We start from the raw sequence: 18,242 nt of genomic DNA, 5'->3' as shown, positions 1-18,242 counted from the left end.
CATCTCTTTTAGCCGTAGACAGTGATCGAGTCATCCAACCCAGCACATGTTCATCAGCAGGCTGGGCTAATGCCCCTCAAGCTAGAGCCTGATGGCAGACCGCCATGTCGACATTACAACTTTTTGCAGTCAAAAGTAACACAAAGGGAAGATAAACACGCATTTATACATTGAAAAACAGCAACACAACACTTGAACACAAAGGAAAGAACATGCGATCTTGAATCTTTTATGAGCAAAGCAGAAAAAGAACATCAAAGAGCATGCACACAGATGTGATCATATACTCCACCATGCATGCAGAGAGATGACATGGCAAATGACAAAAGCCAGTCTGATCATGTAACACCATAGACTGATTTAGGCCACCCAAGCCTTTTTCATACATAAATGAACTCTGCTAGATATAGTGTGGGCATTAAGGGCTTCAGGTAAGCCCTTGATCTTCATTGCATACATAAATATTCTGATGTTTCCACTCAGTTGTTGATAAACGAGTGCCATCTGAAGGATTCACATCTGCACGTTCGGTAGGCATGTTGCCCTGCATGACAAGGAGACAGTATACATACAAGGGTGCCCACTTACAAAGCGGAACTCAACTAAATATTTGCATTCTAGAAATGTTATTGTAATTGCATACACATGCCTGCACATTAAGATACTGAGTGATGGTCTGCTGATTTTTATAATTGTAAACCAACTCACTACTGCTCTTCAAAAGCTTCCAAGGGGAGTACACCACTTACAACCACATCATCCCCTTCATTTTTATCCACCACTTCTTCAGGAATGGGTGGCATCTCTACACAGTTGATTACAAGAGACTGTGGTCTCTCCTCCTGAAATAATCTGTAAAATAAACCAGAAATTAGGGACGAGAAGCGTTAATTGTGATGGATAAAATCAAATAAATCATTTTTGAATTGCAGAAGAGAAGAATCTCTTCATTTGTAAGCATATGCAGTTTTCTCTCCTTCTGGTGACACCTAGGTGGGTTGGTAGACCACACAACAGTTAGTTTGCCAGCCAGAATATTCAAGATCATGAAACTTCAGTCTTATTGGAAGAGCCCCTTTCTCTCCCTAAACCAATCACATCCTTCTTGTTTTTTTTTTCTTAAGAGTATATCCTTCTGTAGTTGCAATGTGGCACCCTCCCAGAGGTGGCTTTTCACATCCAAAGGCATGTTACAACTTGTGGCCGTAAAGTGGCCACAATACCAACAGGGGCCTGTGCGGATTTGAACTCGGGACCTCCCCAAGTCACAAGCCCACACCGCTGGGCTACACGTCCATTGGCTCCTCGTTTTTGTTTAGACGGGCATCAAAAGCTCTACGGTTGGGTGGACATAAGAATCTCATGTCAATTCTACGTCACGGTTTTGTTTCTACATGTAACTGAGATGAGACTCGTCGCTGTCCCAAAGTCTAAAGATGAGCATGACAGCAATGGTCTTACTTTTCATTTAACTTTAAAAAATAGAAGCCAGATTCTTATATGCTCCTGAATAACAAGGCCAGTTTATTGAGGAAAATGGATCTTACGGGTGTTTGCAAAGAACGGGTGCATGAAAAATGAGTGTGTATTTGCATGTTGAAGCTTCTGTGATTGAGTTGATCATGTTATTTCCAGTATCAGCGCAGACAAACCTCACCTACAAAATTTTGGAAAAAAAATCATGAGAACTTCAGCAAGAACTAAATTGACATTAATGTTGCCTCAAACTCTGCTCTCTCCTAATACCTCTGTTTCTCTTGGCTCGCTTGTAAGATCACACAACGTACCATTTGTGTATATTTGAGAATGATACCTGCAATAGAGATGATGATTATGTTAAACATGAAAAGGCACCTTTTCAGCTTCCACAAGAACAATCTACTGGACCTACTTTGCGAGTTAGAATGAAGGGAAAAAGTGATAATCACAATAGCCTCTTGGTACATGGATCATAGAAACAAAAAACAATTCAATTCCAGCCTGCAAAACTTCTGAAACATTCTAGTCCAAAGTTTTAGAAACCTTCTTGAAACCTGATTTTCCCTATTTTGCGTAATTTTATTTTACCACTTTGCTTTAAATTCCTCTTTTGCCTTGGTTTTTCCTTGTTTCACCAGGTTATACCTATTCTTGGAAAAGATCCTTCAATTAGTAACAAGAGAATGTTTGCCCCGGAAGCGAATTACAACACCCTCAAAGGAGAGAGATGCTAGAAGAAATGGAGGCACTCCCTCCATGGCTGGCTGAGGGACAGCATCCTTACGGGAGGAAAGCCACTTGGAGGCCTCTAATGCCAAAAAAAACCGCTGTTGTCCCGGGTGAGAAAAGGACTGATGCTTCACATGCATAAAAAAGCTGCTGCTGCATAATCTCTAAGTTGCCCTACAAGCGTTTCCAGCATCTCAGGAGGGTGTGGATGATGTCTGTCCAGATGAAGCGAATGGTCTCTCTTGGGGGGTGACCATACCCTCTATGGTCTCACTGCAGCACAGCCACCAAATGTGCCAGACCATGATGTTACTGATGAGCTCCCACGTCCGATTCGTGGGGAGTCAGTGTGATCCACGGGACCACCAAGACCACAGTAACGATGATGGTGATGGTCCAGAGTTGTATAAGTCTGAGGGCACGACTCTCATCATTCTCCATGGAGAGTGCCAGCCGTACTTCCATTGCCCATGCAATGGAGCCTCAGCCCTCAAGTAACATAACGAAAAATCTCTCTGTTCATTGTGAACAAGCACAGAACCTGCCACTAGACCAGCTGCGCCGTCAAGCGATCCTAAAGAACGGTGTGCCCTCAATCCATGACGCTAAATCCTCCTTTCCAATTGGGAAAAGTATGAGAAGAGGTGGCTAGGGTGCTTTTGGTGTGTGCATGTTTTTTTTTGGTTGTGAGGGAAAAAGGAAAAAGTTACTATTCAAACTCACTAGAGAGGTTGTATATGGCCTGATTGGAGTTTGCCACTATGGGGAATGGCTGAGTCTATGGGGGAGAGTTGATTGCAGTTTGCCACTAAAGGAGAATGGCCGAGTCAATGATGAGGATTATGCCGCGCACATCCCCCCCCCAACCAGGCATCAAAGTTAGATACCTCACTGGTTTTTTCTTTTTCCTGCGATGGGGGATGGTGGTAAGGCCAAGAGCTAGGGATTATGCCGGCATGGATCTCAGACAGCCCTAGGGAATGTGGGTGCGAGAACCAAGTGGATGTTGGTGGGGAGATGTATCATAGTGTTCCGAATCCAAGCTTGCCGCAAAGCATTGCTCATCCACAATTTGTAGCGGTTTTTTTTTTTTTTTTGGGGGGGGGGGGTGTGGTTGGTTGTTTGTTGGGCATAGTCACGTGGAACGGGGGTCTGTTCTGGAACGGCAATAGGAACCCGGAGAGAAAATGGGAACAATACGTCCTCACCATAGGTCCATATGGCTACCATTTGCAAGCTAAGGAGATGCAAGGGCATATATTTCCAAGCCTTTTAGATGCAAGGTCATACACCACTCTCATATGATATGATATGATCATCGAAAAACACAAAAATTCTCATTTACTAAAAAATTAGACCTAGAATGCCTTTAGCCGCCAAGGATGCACATTTGCGGAACGGGAATGGGAATGACACAGGTTATGGAATGTGTTCCCTCGTTCCCAAGGCTATGGAACGGCGTTCCATGTTACTATGGGGTGGGGGGGGTGGGTAAGCCTTGGAAAGATTTCCTACTTTTGTCGCAAATTTGTTCTTTAAAGGCGTGTGCTTGCACAGGTGGGACTCCATAAAGATTCCAAGGCCAAGGGCCACCTCTGGTGGAGATGCCATTGAAGATACAAGTAAGTAATCTTACCAAGTCTTACCCACCCCCCCCCACACAAAAACACACACCCCCCCAAAAGTTGGAGACTGCAGATGATGAGATTTCCCAAAAGCGCCCTACTTTGGATTGCCGGATCAATAATGCCTAACCCATCCTTACAAGGATGTTGAATGATGAAGTTTTCCAAGCCACCTTGGTACAGGCTGTGTGCATAGTTGCAATGAAACGTATTTCAAGCCATTTGAGACGTACGCAAAAACATTTCATAAATTTCAAACTAGTGTTTTTTTCCACCCCCTTTTTAAAACTTTTTTTGGGGGGGCTCCAATGATCCATTCCATACACACAAAAAAGCATACCTACATCTCAGTTTGCATAACGTGCAAGTTGCATCCCACTTGTTGTGCTGACTTGTGAGCGGAATCTTCTCCCTCCCCCCCTCCCCCCCCCCCCCCCCCCAAAAAAAAAAACGAAAAAATATGAAAAAGGTATGAAACGTGTTCCATGAAACACCCGAAAACTATATTTCTACAACTGTCACAGCCCAGTGATACGAAATTGTGGATGAGCTATTATACTTGCCCTATGAAAGAGCACAAGAAGGACCAACATGACCTGATTTACAATGATGTGCCACATTATGGCCAAGGAACCTGGTTGTTGGCCACAACAACTTGTCCTAACAAGAAAAAACAAGTTGTCCACCAATGCAAAAGCTTCTCACAAATTCTTAGGAGGGAGGCGATCCGCTACTCATGTTGAGAATTGTGATCTTGTAAACGGAGGGGAAGCATGCTGTCTTTATTTGTGTGTTTGGATCTAAGGTTATTCGTCACATTGGAAATGTAAGTGGATGAATGTAAATGGGTGAAAGTGAGAATCTAATTGTGTAAGCAATAATGAAAGTATCACATGGGAGTCAATAAATGGATCTTGAAGGTGGAGTTGTCTTGGAAGTTTTCTTGGAGGTGGAAGAAGAATAGTTTCTCTGTAAGTTGGCTAATTAAAGCCCTCATAGTAGTGGAAATATAAAGAAGAAGGTAAGGAATGGTACATGGCCTAGGCTCGAAAAGGCTGGCTCCAAATTTGTTCTTGAAAGGCATGTCAAGCTTGCACAGATGGGACTCTGTGAAGATCTGAAGGCCAAGGCCTATGCCACAAGTGGAGATCCCATTGACGATACGGGAAAGTAGGAAATCTTTCCATGCCTTGCCCACCCAACCCCCCCCCCCCCCCCCCCCCCCCCGCACACACACACACACCCAAAAGTTGGAGACCGCGGATGATGAGTTTGCCCAAAAGCGCCCTGCTTTGGATTTCTGGATCAATACGTTTATAGGGCCTAAAAAGGTACAAGTGAAAAGGCACATCCCCATTGTGGTTGTCCTTTCAAGACACACCTTTCACTAATAATCAGTGGGGTTAAGTTGTAGTTTAGAGACATTAAGAGAGATTAGTCACAAATCGTGAAACATTGTGCATCTCAGTCAGTGTGCAGCTGCTCCCATGACTATTGGATTCAGCACAATTGTGCAAGGTAGAGCCCAATGGGCTATATCATCAATCGTGTGAGTTTCCTCAATCTTTACACCCCTAACAGGGTGGTGGAGTGCAGAGTTTTGCATAATTCACTAAGACACTTTCAGGATAGCTGGCTCACCGCTGAGCAGCACTTTTAGAACGATGATCCTTTTGTAAAGATACATTTTTCAAATTCTGATGCATATATGCAGTCACGTCAGCATCATACACACCCAGCACAAACTCTTGAACAACCTGCAAAATCATAAGTGCAAATACATTAGCATCATTCAAAAACAGAGCAACAAAATCATAAGTGCAAATACATTAGCATCATTCAAAAACAGAGCAACAAAATCAAGCTTAAGAAAATAAAACCAGAATTGAGTGCAACACCATTAGCATCGTACAAAGGCAGAGCCACGAAATCAAGCTTACAAGATAAAACCAGGATTGAGTGGGACATTTTACTGACTATTAGCATCATTCAACGACAGAGCAACAAAATCAATCTTACAAGATAAAACCAGAATTGAGTGGGACATTTTACTGCCCATTAGCATCATACAAACCATTAGCAACAAAATCAAGCTTACAAGAGAAAACCAGAATTGACTGGGACATTTTACTGCCCATGTATAGATTGATACACCTCACTGTTAGCTGACATATACTTGGAGTGGGGTTGGATCAAAGGGTAGCACTTAGCAATCACCAGCTAAGCAATGGAGACAAAGGAGCATTTTCCATTATAGACAGCACCATTCACCCAACGATATCCAACCCTTCAAACAGTGGGAACAATTTAGGAACAAAGTTTTGGCATCATTGCAAAGTCATAATTAAGCACAGTGATAATCTCTAGTAGTGGAGAGCATTTAGCTTGAAGGACTTGGGGGTGCTCTCTACAGTCATGAAAAGAGATTCGTTTGCTTCAAATTTTTGTGTGAAAGGAATAACCCTAGCCTTAGTAATTTTTAAGCATGAGTGCAACTTCAAAGGAACCTTAATATGCCTTTAGAAAAGAGCCTCTAAGCATTAAAAAGAAGCCTTCGAACATCAAAAGCCCCAAACCACCCTTAGGCCACTAAAATTGTTGGTGAGAATCATGGTTTGAGTTTTCATGATCATTGTAAAAAGTAATAGACACTGACCTCAAATGAGTGTTAAGACCTCCCGGAATCTCCACACCATGGCTATTCTACTAATTTGATATAGAGAGGAGTTTCATCCTTGGCAAATGAGCATCAAGGTCCTCCTTATGGAGGAAAGATTATGGAGAACAGATGGGAGAGAGAAATCGCCAATGAATAAGGCAAAATACATGAAAAACATGTGATAAGAGAGCACTATCTATCATTGCATTTGGGCTCACATGTGACACACCTGCAGGCTAGCGGAAGCCTGCCCAAACAGGGATGAGCTGCCCCAGGGACTGGGCAGGTCGAACCAGTCAACAGCGTGGGCAGGCCACCAGATGCAAGGTGCTGATCTGGCAGGTTGGGCAGCCCAAGTGAGGTCGTAGGCTGGTCCGATGACTGACCAAACAGGCCGACCCCTAGAAAGAAGGTACAAATAGTCCTATGAATAGGCACGCCCCCCTCCCTCATAAATCATCATTAGATATTCAGCCTTCTAAGCCCAATTAAGGATGCATGAATCTAAGGTCAGGCAATATTGTTGAGCCAGTTGTCTCATCAGATGCCAATCTGAGCCGGTGCAATTTCTGGTTGATGAAGTGCACTACCAACCACCCATCAACACTAACAATGAGGAGGAACACCAAGATAACATGGTCTGGATGAGGTCTCAACATTTGTCAGTGTGTGCTCTTGATAGACCATGATATTACAGGCTGCTATCATTGTCTCTTCTTAGATAACTGTCACAGTTTTACAGATTTGGCCCATTGTCACAGTTTTATATATGATACCAGAGATGCTTAGCGCTATCAAGATTATTCAACAGCAATATGGTGTGGCATTACATCACACCAGACAGAGTGCCAGCTCCCAGGAAGTACGACGAGAGCACGAAGAAAACAAAATGATGCACGCCACTCATCCACATTCCATGGTGGAAGAAAACAATCAATATAAATCTTAACAGACTCCTTAATGGCTGCATGTCTTCTTGAAGGTGTTTACTGCTTTCTCTTATAAGTGGTGCACCAAATGAGACCACTTTGTATCTTCTCTTACAAAAAGTAGTTCTAATATTGAATATATATACCTGGATGAATCCAAGAACATGCCCAAATTCACCTTATAAGAAAGTGCAATTTATAACCTCATGGTAGTCATCCACAAGACAATAAATCATCAACTCCATCATGCTACATGCATAGTATGGACTAGATACTACGACATCCCCACCAACGTCATCAATGCCCAATAGTGGGTGTAAAACATGGTATCAATATATGCTCCCACACACCACACACCACCCCCCCCCCCCCCCCACGCACACACACACACACACATAAGAGCATACTTTCATACAAAGGTCTGTGTACTGAGTTTCTGTGTCAGAGCTCCGGAGATACACAGCAGACTCAGCCATAATGAAGCCTAGCACTAAGGATCATGACAAATAGAAAGAATTCTTACAACAAAAAGTTACTTGATAGGGCATATGCACCACTAAAGATAGAAAGAATTAACACAATATCAACTGGCTGCAACTTGGACGAAAACTTCACAAAGTGAAATCTGCATGTCCGCTAATACAACATAAAGATATACCTAGATGAATCCAAGAACATGCCCAAATTCACCTTATAAGAAAGTACAATTTATAACCTCATGGTAGTCATCCACAAGACAATAAACCATCAAGTCCATCATGCATAGTATGGACTAGATACTACAACATCCCCACTAACGTCATCAGATTGCATGCTAGCTAGGTGTTGCTAGAATTATTATCATGGAGTGCAATTTAAGTCTTAATGAATTAATCTCATGTATGTGAGTATAGCATATACATTCACAAGTAGCATATGTGCTGACTTTGTGCTATGCTTCTGTTAAAGAGAAAGAATCAGTAGCTGCTGACAAGGTTTATCTCCTTTCCTCTACATTTTCTTCTCAAGCTCCATATGAGAAGACTTGTAGGCTGTAGCTCATTCACTATTGAGAAATCAACCCACACACATTCACATAACACATGATTTTCAAACATCCAACAACATGGCTTTTCATAGAAAAGTGCACTTTAGCTTTTGTTACACCAAACCAACCTTCTTATTCTCGATGTGAATCTGTCTCACTTTTCCATGGTAACAGAACTCATAAGTCCACCACCCCTCATGCTACAAAACATACAATGCTATTGTCAAAGTGTGCTTGAGTTTATGCTTATTAGGCTTACACATAACAGAATTGAATTAGAAAAGTTAGGACCCAACGCACCCTATAAAAGCATGGTTCCTTCAGAATTGCAAGCAAATCATCTGGTGTCTTTAATATCCTTCTATCTGTCGTCAAACTGACACTGCTGCTATTTTGATGTGAAGATTCACCCTTAAAGATCTCTCGCTCTGCTGGCTTTGGCAAAGCACATTCATACTTCCGTTTGTCCCCATCGGTCATCACAATTATTTCCTGGTCAGGATCCTGTTGCAACTAATTGACACTCCTCAAAAACTAATCAAAATCAGCAAACAAAATTTTCAATGCCTCTAATGCCTTGTGTTGTGATGCATGAGTGTATTGAGTGGACCATTTCCAACAGAAAAGCTAGTATCAATGATGGGGATTTTTGAAAGGAGAGAAAGGTAAAGAATTTATTAAAAAATCGTAGCATATGCATATTGACAAGAGTTTCTCCCTATGGGAGTCCACATACAAAGAAAACACCCACAAGGGCGAAGATGAGGTCACAAGCACAGTGGTGTTGGTCTTACATCCCTCTTTCTTTCAGATCACCTGGGCCTTCGTGAGACAAAGTCTACTTAAAGAGGCCACAATTGCCATCTTTCACATCCATCTGTCTTCTATGCTTATCAGCAACCTTCTTGTGCTTTTCCATGACCTCTGTAGCGGGACTCCCACCACCTAGGCAAAGCAGTCTCAAGTTCACACACAGCAATAAAGCTCTTGTCCTTCATTCGAAAAATTGGTTTATCACCACGTAACCATAGAGAATCTTAAATGGAGCCTTTGCATGGAGGAATGCACAGCATCATTATATGCAAACTCCAATAGTGGAACTCCCACACTGATTCCCACTCCATCACACACAATTTCAGAAAACGTAATATGGCTGAATTTGCATGCTCTGTCCACCATCACTCAAAAATGATATGCAAATGAGAAATTCCGATATTATCAAATATCACCCTCCAAAGTACACTTGTTTCAGTCACTCAACCTTCTTGTGCGCCATATATTCAGAATTTTCTGTACTACTCGACATCTCCGCACAATGATGGCCAACAAAAATACCTCTCTGTGGCCTGTAGTGGCAAAAATTGTACGGTGTCCTGCATAGGGAGAAGCATGGCGTTTGTTCATTGCACTCTTTCTAAGGATGGCTAATAAGCATACCTGGTTTTTCATCATGAGAAAACCCTCTCTAAAACGTTATGATTCGATATGTTGTCCCTTGCTGTGTGGCTATCTAAACAGAAAAAATCACTCAAATCAGAAAGATATTCATGTTAAATCACTATAACTGCATGAACATGTGGTCTCATAGCACAAACATTGGGAACTGTGCTCTTACACCCAAGGGCATAAATTTGTAAGTGAAACATGGACAAGAAATTTGCCCATCTCATCTACTTCTCCAAAAGCTTGTCCAAGGGGATGCTGCCTGTCCAAGACAAGCTAGTCCAAGGAAGCCCAAGTGAGAGCCAAGATGACATCACTGCCAATGTTCAGCATACTGCCTCACAATGCAGCAGTTCCCAATCTTGCTGTTAGAATCCTTTGTATAAGCAGCTCCCATTTATGAAGCTCCACACAGGAAGTGAGAACATGCATCAGTTAGGCATAGAGCATGGGCATAGTATTTTTTCCAAGTACAGGTGAGATGCATCCTGGAGGTTAAGGAACTGCCTTAATTAGGAGGCAAAGGAACCACCTTACTGAGGAGGTTGAGAAACCACCCCTAGTGCCATACAAAAAGGCACCTTTTCCCTCCTCCAAAACACCTACTGAAAGGCCAAGATGCCACACAAGCGAAGGAGGCAGAGCAGACTTGATGTGCAGTTTTCCAACAAATCTGCAGAGACTTTTATAACAAAGTTAATTCGCATTTTTCTGCAAGTTTTTTCAAAGTTTCTGCTGTAATTTCTTCCATTACAGTACCCCTTCCTAGGCTTTCCTTTGCTGCATACTTCCACATTATTTCTGCATCGTTTTTGGGACCATTTCCACCTGGTATCAGAGCACATCAGCCTAGGGACAAATGAGGAAATGAAATCTGCAGAGCACCTCCTCTCTTCTTTCAGTCGTCTTTTAGGGAGACATAGCTTGCACCTTTGCCCATTGATGCGGTGAGTCTTTTTTGTATGAAAATCATAGTGGTAGTGCCGGGTGTGAACATGGGCTTATAAGGGGCACTTTTTACCTTCTATATTGAAGGGTTTTTTCCCTTGACTACCCAGTGTGAAAGGACACCATATGGACAGCATTTTATTAGTATGCCTTGTAACTTCTGGTTACACACAACCTTATCATCCTAATGCATTCACCTGTTAGAAGTCATCTCCTGTCTAGTTTTATACACCAGGGCCTTTGTTGTGGGTGTGCCCGCCCTTATGAGGTGTTTTCCCATTTTTCCCCACTCTCCGTATTTTTCCCCTATTTTTTCCCATTTTTCTGAGGCTTGGGAGGGCTGCCAGATGATGCCGGGAGCACCCCAGTGCTGGCCGACTGGATCTTCATCAGTCGTGGGCTTCAAGGCTGCTGGTCGACTGCCTTTTACCAGTCCTGGGCATCAGATAGCTGGCCGACTGCATTTATGCAGTCGTGGACCTCTTTCTTCAATCGTGGACACTTTTAGTGCTGGCCGACTGCCCTTCCAGGGAGGTATATATAGGTCCTCAGCCCCCATACCTCATTTGTATCATTCCTCGGGATCTTCTTGTGTATATGAGAGCAGAGTTACACGCCTACATCTCTCTCTCTCTCTCTTGTGCTGTTTTTCTGCCTGTGTTTTTGCTTTTGCTCGTGTTCCCAGATTTGGTCATCATCTCCGCTGCATATTCTGACATGGTATCAGAGCCTAGGCTCTAGATAGGTCTTGGGATTTGTGTGAGCAAGGGGGGGACTGTTTTGTGGCTGATTGGTGGACTGTTTTGGGCTGATCGGGAAGAGGAGAAGCAAGAGGAAGGCGGGCTGATTTGCTGGACAGCCACTTGCAGGTTTTAGTTCTTCTTTGTTCCCACCCACCCACCCTTTTCAGAGTACATCCCCGCTATGGCAGATCTGTTTGAGATGGCCGAGAGACATGTGAAGATCCCGACACTCCCCACGTTCCCGGTGGACCGTCAGTTGGACGGGAGCAACTACGGCATATGGAAGGTGATGATGGAATTCGTTCTGGAATCCTACGATCTCGCCGATTTCGTCATTGTTGGTGTTCCACGGCCGGAAGTAGAGGAAGGGGAGTTACCGTCGATCCGAAAGGACCGGGAGGCCCAGACACAGATGTGGGATCGTGTCAATGCCAGGGTCCGTTCGTTTATTTTCCTCAACTGCACACCACAGGTAATCAATCATGTAAAGCACATGACGCTGGCCAAAGGTATATGGCAGCATTTAGCCTCACTTTACAACAGGGTATCGCCCATGAAGAGGATTTCCTTGGAAGTACAGATGCGGGTTATGAGCCCTGCAAAGTTGTCGACGATGCGGGAGCATATTAACAAGCTGCAGGCTCTTCAGCAGGAAGTTCTTCAAGCTGGGAAGGAGATATCGTCAGAGGACATGGCCATCACGTTGCTGTCACATTTGCCCTCTTCGTACTCAGCATTTTACTCGTCTTTGATTACCAGTGGCAGGCTCAGCACCATCACGTGGGAGGAGCTTGTGCCCATGGTCCTGGACCATGAGGAACGATTCACGAACCCTCCTCAGGGTGGAGGTTCGGAGGCCTTTACTGGCCAACGGTCGAAAGGCCGTAACTCGGGCAAAGGGAAGGCTTCATCGGAGAAGTCTTCTGAGAAGATGTCCGACGCTGACCGCGAGAAGCTAAAGGCAGAGAGGACCTGTAATGATTGTGGCGAGAAAGGCCACTACTGAAGGCAGTGTCCCAAGCGGAAGACCAAGAAGGGTGAAGACTCCTCAGCAGCAATCATGAAGACTCCGGCTTTTGTGCACCTGGAGGTAATGGACACCGATGCTTCATTTTCTTCAGGCAAGGAGGAGATTGGAGGACTCTCCGCAACGGATACTCGGGAGGAGATTGGAGGACTCTCCGCAACGGATACTCGGGAGTGGATTCTCGATAGTGGTGCTTCCAGGCACATGACTCCTTCCCGTTCCGGTTTACAGGATCTCTGCAGGCTTTCTGGTCATATTCTTAATGGGGATACGTCCACTATCCCAGTTCACAGTGAGGGCAGGATGGAGATAGTTCCCGATGGCAGAGGGGGGAAGCATTCCTCCCAGGTATTGTATGTTCCGGCACTTGGTTTTCATCTGTTGTCAGTGCATCAGGTTTGCAAGACTGGCGTACGGGTGGAGTTTGATGAGCATTTTGTTGCTCTCCGGGACAAAGCAACAGGCCAAGTGGTTTGGGAAGGTGGAGTGGAGAATGGAGTTTACAAGCTTTCAGCACTCTCTCTCCCAGGTCCTCAGGATTGTCATGAGTGGCAGTTTGGTAATGGCTACTCAAGTGTGGATACGCTGCAGGTGCGGGCTTTCCGAGACCAGGTGGTGGATAGCTTGCCAATAGATGGCAACAGTTGGCAGGAACTTTCCAGTACTGATGTTGTTAGTTCTTGTGTTCGTGAGTCAGAGGAAGCTGAACAGGTCACTTATGCTCTGATGTCTCGTCATGTTCAAGACATAGAACTTCTAGTAGTTGAGGATGTTCTTTCCACGGGGACCTGTTGGAAAGCCAGGCAGGTGGCAGGTGCTTACTTGCAGAAGGAGGTGGTTTCTCCAGGCTTTGTGGTTCCGGATTCAGAGGGGGTGGTTGACAGGTTTCATCAGGTTTCCAGGACTTGCTTGTGCACCGTAAACAGGTGTTGATCCTTGTGATCAGTGTGATGTCTCTGAGATTCAGAAGCTGTATGGTTCATGGATCTGGTTGATGGACACCGGATTGGATGGGAGCTTCCTGATGAGGCAGTTGAGCTCTTGGTTGCAGATGTCTCTTTGTGAGGCAGGATTGCGTTTCCTGTGGTTTCTGCAGCAAGCGAAGGATCATGGACTCTTGTACACAGGAGGGGGATTGTTGGATGGAGTCCGACTCCGCGGTTGGAGTGACTCGGTTTGGGGAGGAGATTCAGACACGAGGAGATCTACTTATGGCCCAGGAGCAGTTTTACGGAGCAGGAGGAGGTTGCATGGCAGGTTTGGGCTTCCATTGGAGGAACCCATGGTCATCGAGAGGCACTTTGTTCATGAACAGATCGTTGCTGATGACATCTTGCTGGAGTTCTGTTCGACGGAGGACAGTACGATGCACCTCTTCACGAAGTCGCTCTCAGGATTCGCTCAGGCGGCACCCCAGCTCCCAGTGGTTGGTTTCACAGCCAGGAGCTGAGAGGGGGTGTTAGAAGTCATCTCCTGTCTAGTTTTATACACCAGGGCCTTTGTTGTGGGTGTGCCCGCCCTTATGAGGTGTTTTCCCATTTTTCCCCACTCTCCATATTTTTCTCCTATTTTTTCCCATTTTTCTGAGGCTTGGGAGGGCTGCCAGATGATGCCGGGAGCACCCCAGTGCTAGCCGACTGGATCTTCATCAGTCGTGGGCTTCAGGGCTGCTGGCCGACTGCCTTTTACCAGTCCTGAGCATCAGATAGCTGGCCGACTGCATTTATGCAGTCGTGGACCTCTTTCTTCAGTCGTGGACACTTTTAGTGCTGGCCGACTGCCCTTCCAGGGAGGTATATATAGGTCCTCAGCCCCCATACCTCATTTGTATCATTCCTCGGGATCTTCTTGTGTATATCAGAGCAGAGTAACACACCTAAATCTCTCTCTCTCTTGTGCTGTTTTTCTGCCTGCGTTTTTGCTTTTGCTCTTGTGTTCCCAGATTTGGTCATCATCTCCGCTGCATATTCTGACATCACCTATTAGCAATCATCTCCTGTCTGTACCATAGTGCTCACAAAGGGCCTTTGTTGTGGGTGTGCCCGCCCAGAGTATTTTCTCATTTTTCCCCATTTTTCCATGTATTTTTCCTATTTTTACTCGTCGTGGGGGGCTGTCTATACTGGCCGACTCACACTGTGCTGGCCAACTGAGCTTTTTGTGCTGCCCGACTGAACATGTGCTGGCCGACTGGTTTTAACCCAGTCGTGGACATGTGGGCAGCCTGTCGGCTGATTTTGGGCTGGCCGACTTGGTCCCATAGGGTGGTATAAATACCACCCTTGCCCTCACCTCCTTTTGTTGTACCGGATCTTGTATATAGCATAGTTTATACAGCTTCTCTCTCTCTCTCTCTTTTGCGTTTGCTCTTCTACACTCAGTTCTGCCTTTAGATTCAAGCTGGTGGTTCTCTCCTACATGTGCTTGTCTTCAGCATAGAGCCCTGCTGCGTGTGCTATCGGTTTCATATCCGCTGCGTCTTCCGCCATGGTATCAGGGCCCCAAGTGGCTTGAAGTTGGAGATATTGGAGAGCTTGCGGTACTAATGATTTCTTGAAGACCTTGGAGAGCCCCCGCGAGATTTGAAGAGCTTGCAAGACTGCTGGTTTTTGGTGCTGATTGGAGATCTCTTGGGCTGTTCGGGACGTGGAGATCGGGTAGAAGGCGGCCATCACCGTTGGACAGCCACCTTGCAAATTACTTGCAGCCCCTTCTTCATTTTTTTCCCACTCACCCTCCCTTCACAAGACCAAAGTAAACCCCCCGAGATGGCAGAATTGCTTGAGATGGTTTAGAAGCACGTGAAGATCCTTGGTGGATTGACAGTTGGACGGGACCAACTATGGCATCAGGAAGGTTATGGAGTCTGTATTGGAGTCTTATGACTTGCTTGATTTCATTATTGTTGGTGTTCCACAATCCGAGTTGGAGGACGGGGAGCTTTTACTCTCTACTCAGAAAGAACGGGAGGCTCACGCAGAGTTGTGGGATCATGTCAATGCCCGTGTGCGTTCTTTCATCTTCCTTAATTGCACACCATAGGTGATTAATCATATCAAACATATGACGCTGGCCAGAGGGATTTGGCAACATTTAGCTTCTCTCTATAACAAGGTATCAAAGTGCAGATGCGGGTTATGAATCCTGCAAAGTCTTTGACGATGCGGGAGCACATCAACAAGTTGCAGGCTCTTTAGCACGAGGTTCTTCAAACTGAGGAGGAGATATCTTCAGAGGACATGGCCATCACTCTGCTATCTCATCTGACCTCTCAGTACTCAGCTTTCTACTCCTCTTTGATCACTAGTGGAAGGCCCAGCACCATCACATGGAAGGAGCTTGTGCCTATGGACCTGGACCAAGAAAAGCGTTTCACGAACCCTCCACAAGGCGGAGGTTCTGAGGCCTTGACTGGCTAGCGGCGGTCACAAGGCCGCAGCAAGGGCTAAGGGAAGTCTTCACACAGGAGAAGCACTATTGGAGAAAATTTCCTAAGCGGAGTACCGAGAAGAGTGCAAATTCCTCAGCAGTAACCGTAAAGACTCCAGCTTTTGTGCACTTGGGAGATGGACACCAACGTTTCATCTTCTTCGAGTAAGGAGGCGGTTGGACTCACCGCTAGGGAAACTCGGGACTAGATTCTCGACAGTGGTGCTTCAAGGCACATGACTCCTTCCCGAGAGTTATTACAGGATCTTCGAAGGCACGCAGGTCGCATCCTAATTGGTGACGAGTCCACTATCCATAGTAACAGGGAACGGGGGAGGACGGGGGCCCAGAATGGGGGAACTTCGTCTCGAGTCGCATCTCCTGCAAGGACGGGTCTCCAAAATAAGGGGACGGCCCCTTGGCCGTCCCTCACAAGAGGACGCGTCCCCCTGTTAGGGGACGCGCGTCCCCTTGTGAGGGATGGCCAAGGGGAAGTTTTTAAAAAAACCCCCAAATGTGTACGCTTTTTGCACTTTCTACACCACGACACACAAACGCGATCCGTCGATATGCAATTTCTTCGCTCTCTACCTCGCACATCTTCTCACGACACAAAGAGTCACAGACACGATCGCTGATCAGCCTTCAGGGCCAACAAGACCGTAGGTGCCAAGGGGCCAAGGCCCAAACCTCCAAGGGTCCAATCACAAAGTCCAGACTCCAGTTTGCCACAGTGCCACATGTGACCTGTTGCCCCAACCTTGCGTCTGCACACAGGCTGCCTTGTTGCCCTACCGTCCTATCCATCAAAGTTTCAAACATGCAGGCCAGCCTTTCGGTGAAGCATTTTTCTGTATACCACCCCTATCCCCCCCAACCCCCCCCCCTGGCACGGTCCCTCGTTCCTTGGTTTGGGCGTCCCCCGTCCCCCCATCCCATGTGACTATGCCACTATCCCTATTCATAGTGAGGACAGGTTAGAGATTATTCCCGATGGCAAAAGGGGGAAGCATTCCTCCCATGTTCTTTTTGTCCCATTTCTTGGTTTTCATCTGTTGTCATTGCATGAGGTTTGCAAGACTAGTGTACGGGTGGAGTTTGATGAGCATTTTGTTGCTCTCCGAGACAAAGCAACAAGCTAGGTTGTATGGAAGGCAAAGTGGAGAATCAGATTTACAAACTCTCAGCACTCTCTCTTACAGGTTCTCAGTTAGGTGATGTGTGTCAGTTTCGTCATGACCACTTGAATGTGGATATGCTGCAGCGGCAGGCTTTCCGGGACCAGATGGTGGATGGCTTGCCAAATGATGGCAGCAGGCAGGAACATGTCAGAATACGCAGCGGAGATGATGACCAGATCTGGGAACACGAGCAAAAAACGCATGCAAAAAAATACAGCACAAGAGAGAGAGAGATGTAGGCGTGTAACTCTACTCTGTATACACAAGAAGATCCCCGGTATGATACACTAGTGGCAAGGGGACTGGGGGCCTATATATATGCCCCCACATGAGCAGTCGGCCTGCTGAAAAAAGGCTCCACGACTGCATCATCAGTCGGCCAGCACCATGCAGCCAGTCAGCCAGCTCTGAGGGTCCACGACTGCATCAAGTACAGTCAGCCAGCTCCAGTACACACATTTGATGTAGTCGGCCAGCAAATGGATCCTCCTGCCAACTCAGGGCTGCCTCCCAAGCCACAGAAAAAATGGAAAAAATAGGGGAAAAATGCGGGGAGTGAGGAAAATTGATAAAACACCTCATAAGGGCGGGCACACCCACAACAAAGGCCCTGGAGTATAAATCTAGACAGGAGATGACTTCTAACACCCCCTCTCAGCTCCTGGTTGTGAAACCAACCACCACAAGGAGCTGGGGTGCCGCCTGAGCAAATCCTGAGATAGCGACTTCGTGAAGAGGTCCACCGTACTGTCCTCCGTCGAACAGAACTCTAGCAAGATGTCATCAGCAACGATCTGTTCACGAACAAAGTGCCTCTAGATGACCATGGGTTCCTCCAGTGGAAGCCCAAACCTACAATGCAAACTCTGCATCCTCACCACCTCACAAGCAGCATCACAAACAGCTCGGTACTCTGCCTCTGTCCACAACAAGGCAAAAGATGACTGTCTCCTACTGCTCCAAAAACCTGCTCATGGGCCTGAAGAAGAGCTCCTCATGTCTGGATCTCCTCCGCAAACTGAG

At 45.9% G+C, this 18,242-nt stretch overlaps 1 protein-coding gene across 2 annotated transcripts in view; it reads right to left on the bottom strand.

Annotated features, from left to right (window-relative positions):
- Positions 1 to 320: 320 nt before the first annotated feature.
- OS9 (ER lectin-like protein) overlaps positions 321 to 18,242 on the bottom strand; it is a 44,508-nt gene continuing 26,586 nt past the window's right edge. Inside the window, exons 3-9 of one of the 2 annotated variants that reach the window (XR_015265130.1) lie at positions 8,749 to 8,952; positions 8,577 to 8,648; positions 5,475 to 5,590; positions 1,747 to 1,813; positions 1,548 to 1,657; positions 650 to 852; positions 321 to 544 (exon numbers count right to left, since the gene is read on the bottom strand). Coding sequence is in view for 1 of the 2 variants with exons in the window: in XM_086793127.1 (XP_086649253.1) it covers positions 708 to 852; positions 1,548 to 1,657; positions 1,747 to 1,813; positions 5,475 to 5,590; positions 8,577 to 8,648; positions 8,749 to 8,952 (714 nt within the window). In the remaining variant the exon portion in view is untranslated. Of the gene's footprint in view, positions 545 to 589; positions 853 to 1,547; positions 1,658 to 1,746; positions 1,814 to 5,474; positions 5,591 to 8,576; positions 8,649 to 8,748; positions 8,953 to 18,242 lie in introns of those variants that run through there. The other variant, XM_086793127.1, reaches the window with a different exon arrangement.

Source organism: Cibotium barometz, chromosome 59 (assembly GCF_041138505.1).
Source record: "Cibotium barometz isolate CiBa-2024 chromosome 59, ASM4113850v1, whole genome shotgun sequence".
Classification (NCBI taxonomy): domain Eukaryota; kingdom Viridiplantae; phylum Streptophyta; class Polypodiopsida; order Cyatheales; family Cibotiaceae; genus Cibotium; species Cibotium barometz.
The sequence above is the reverse complement of the archived record's forward strand: the minus strand, read 5'-3'. Positions and strand labels throughout refer to the sequence as shown.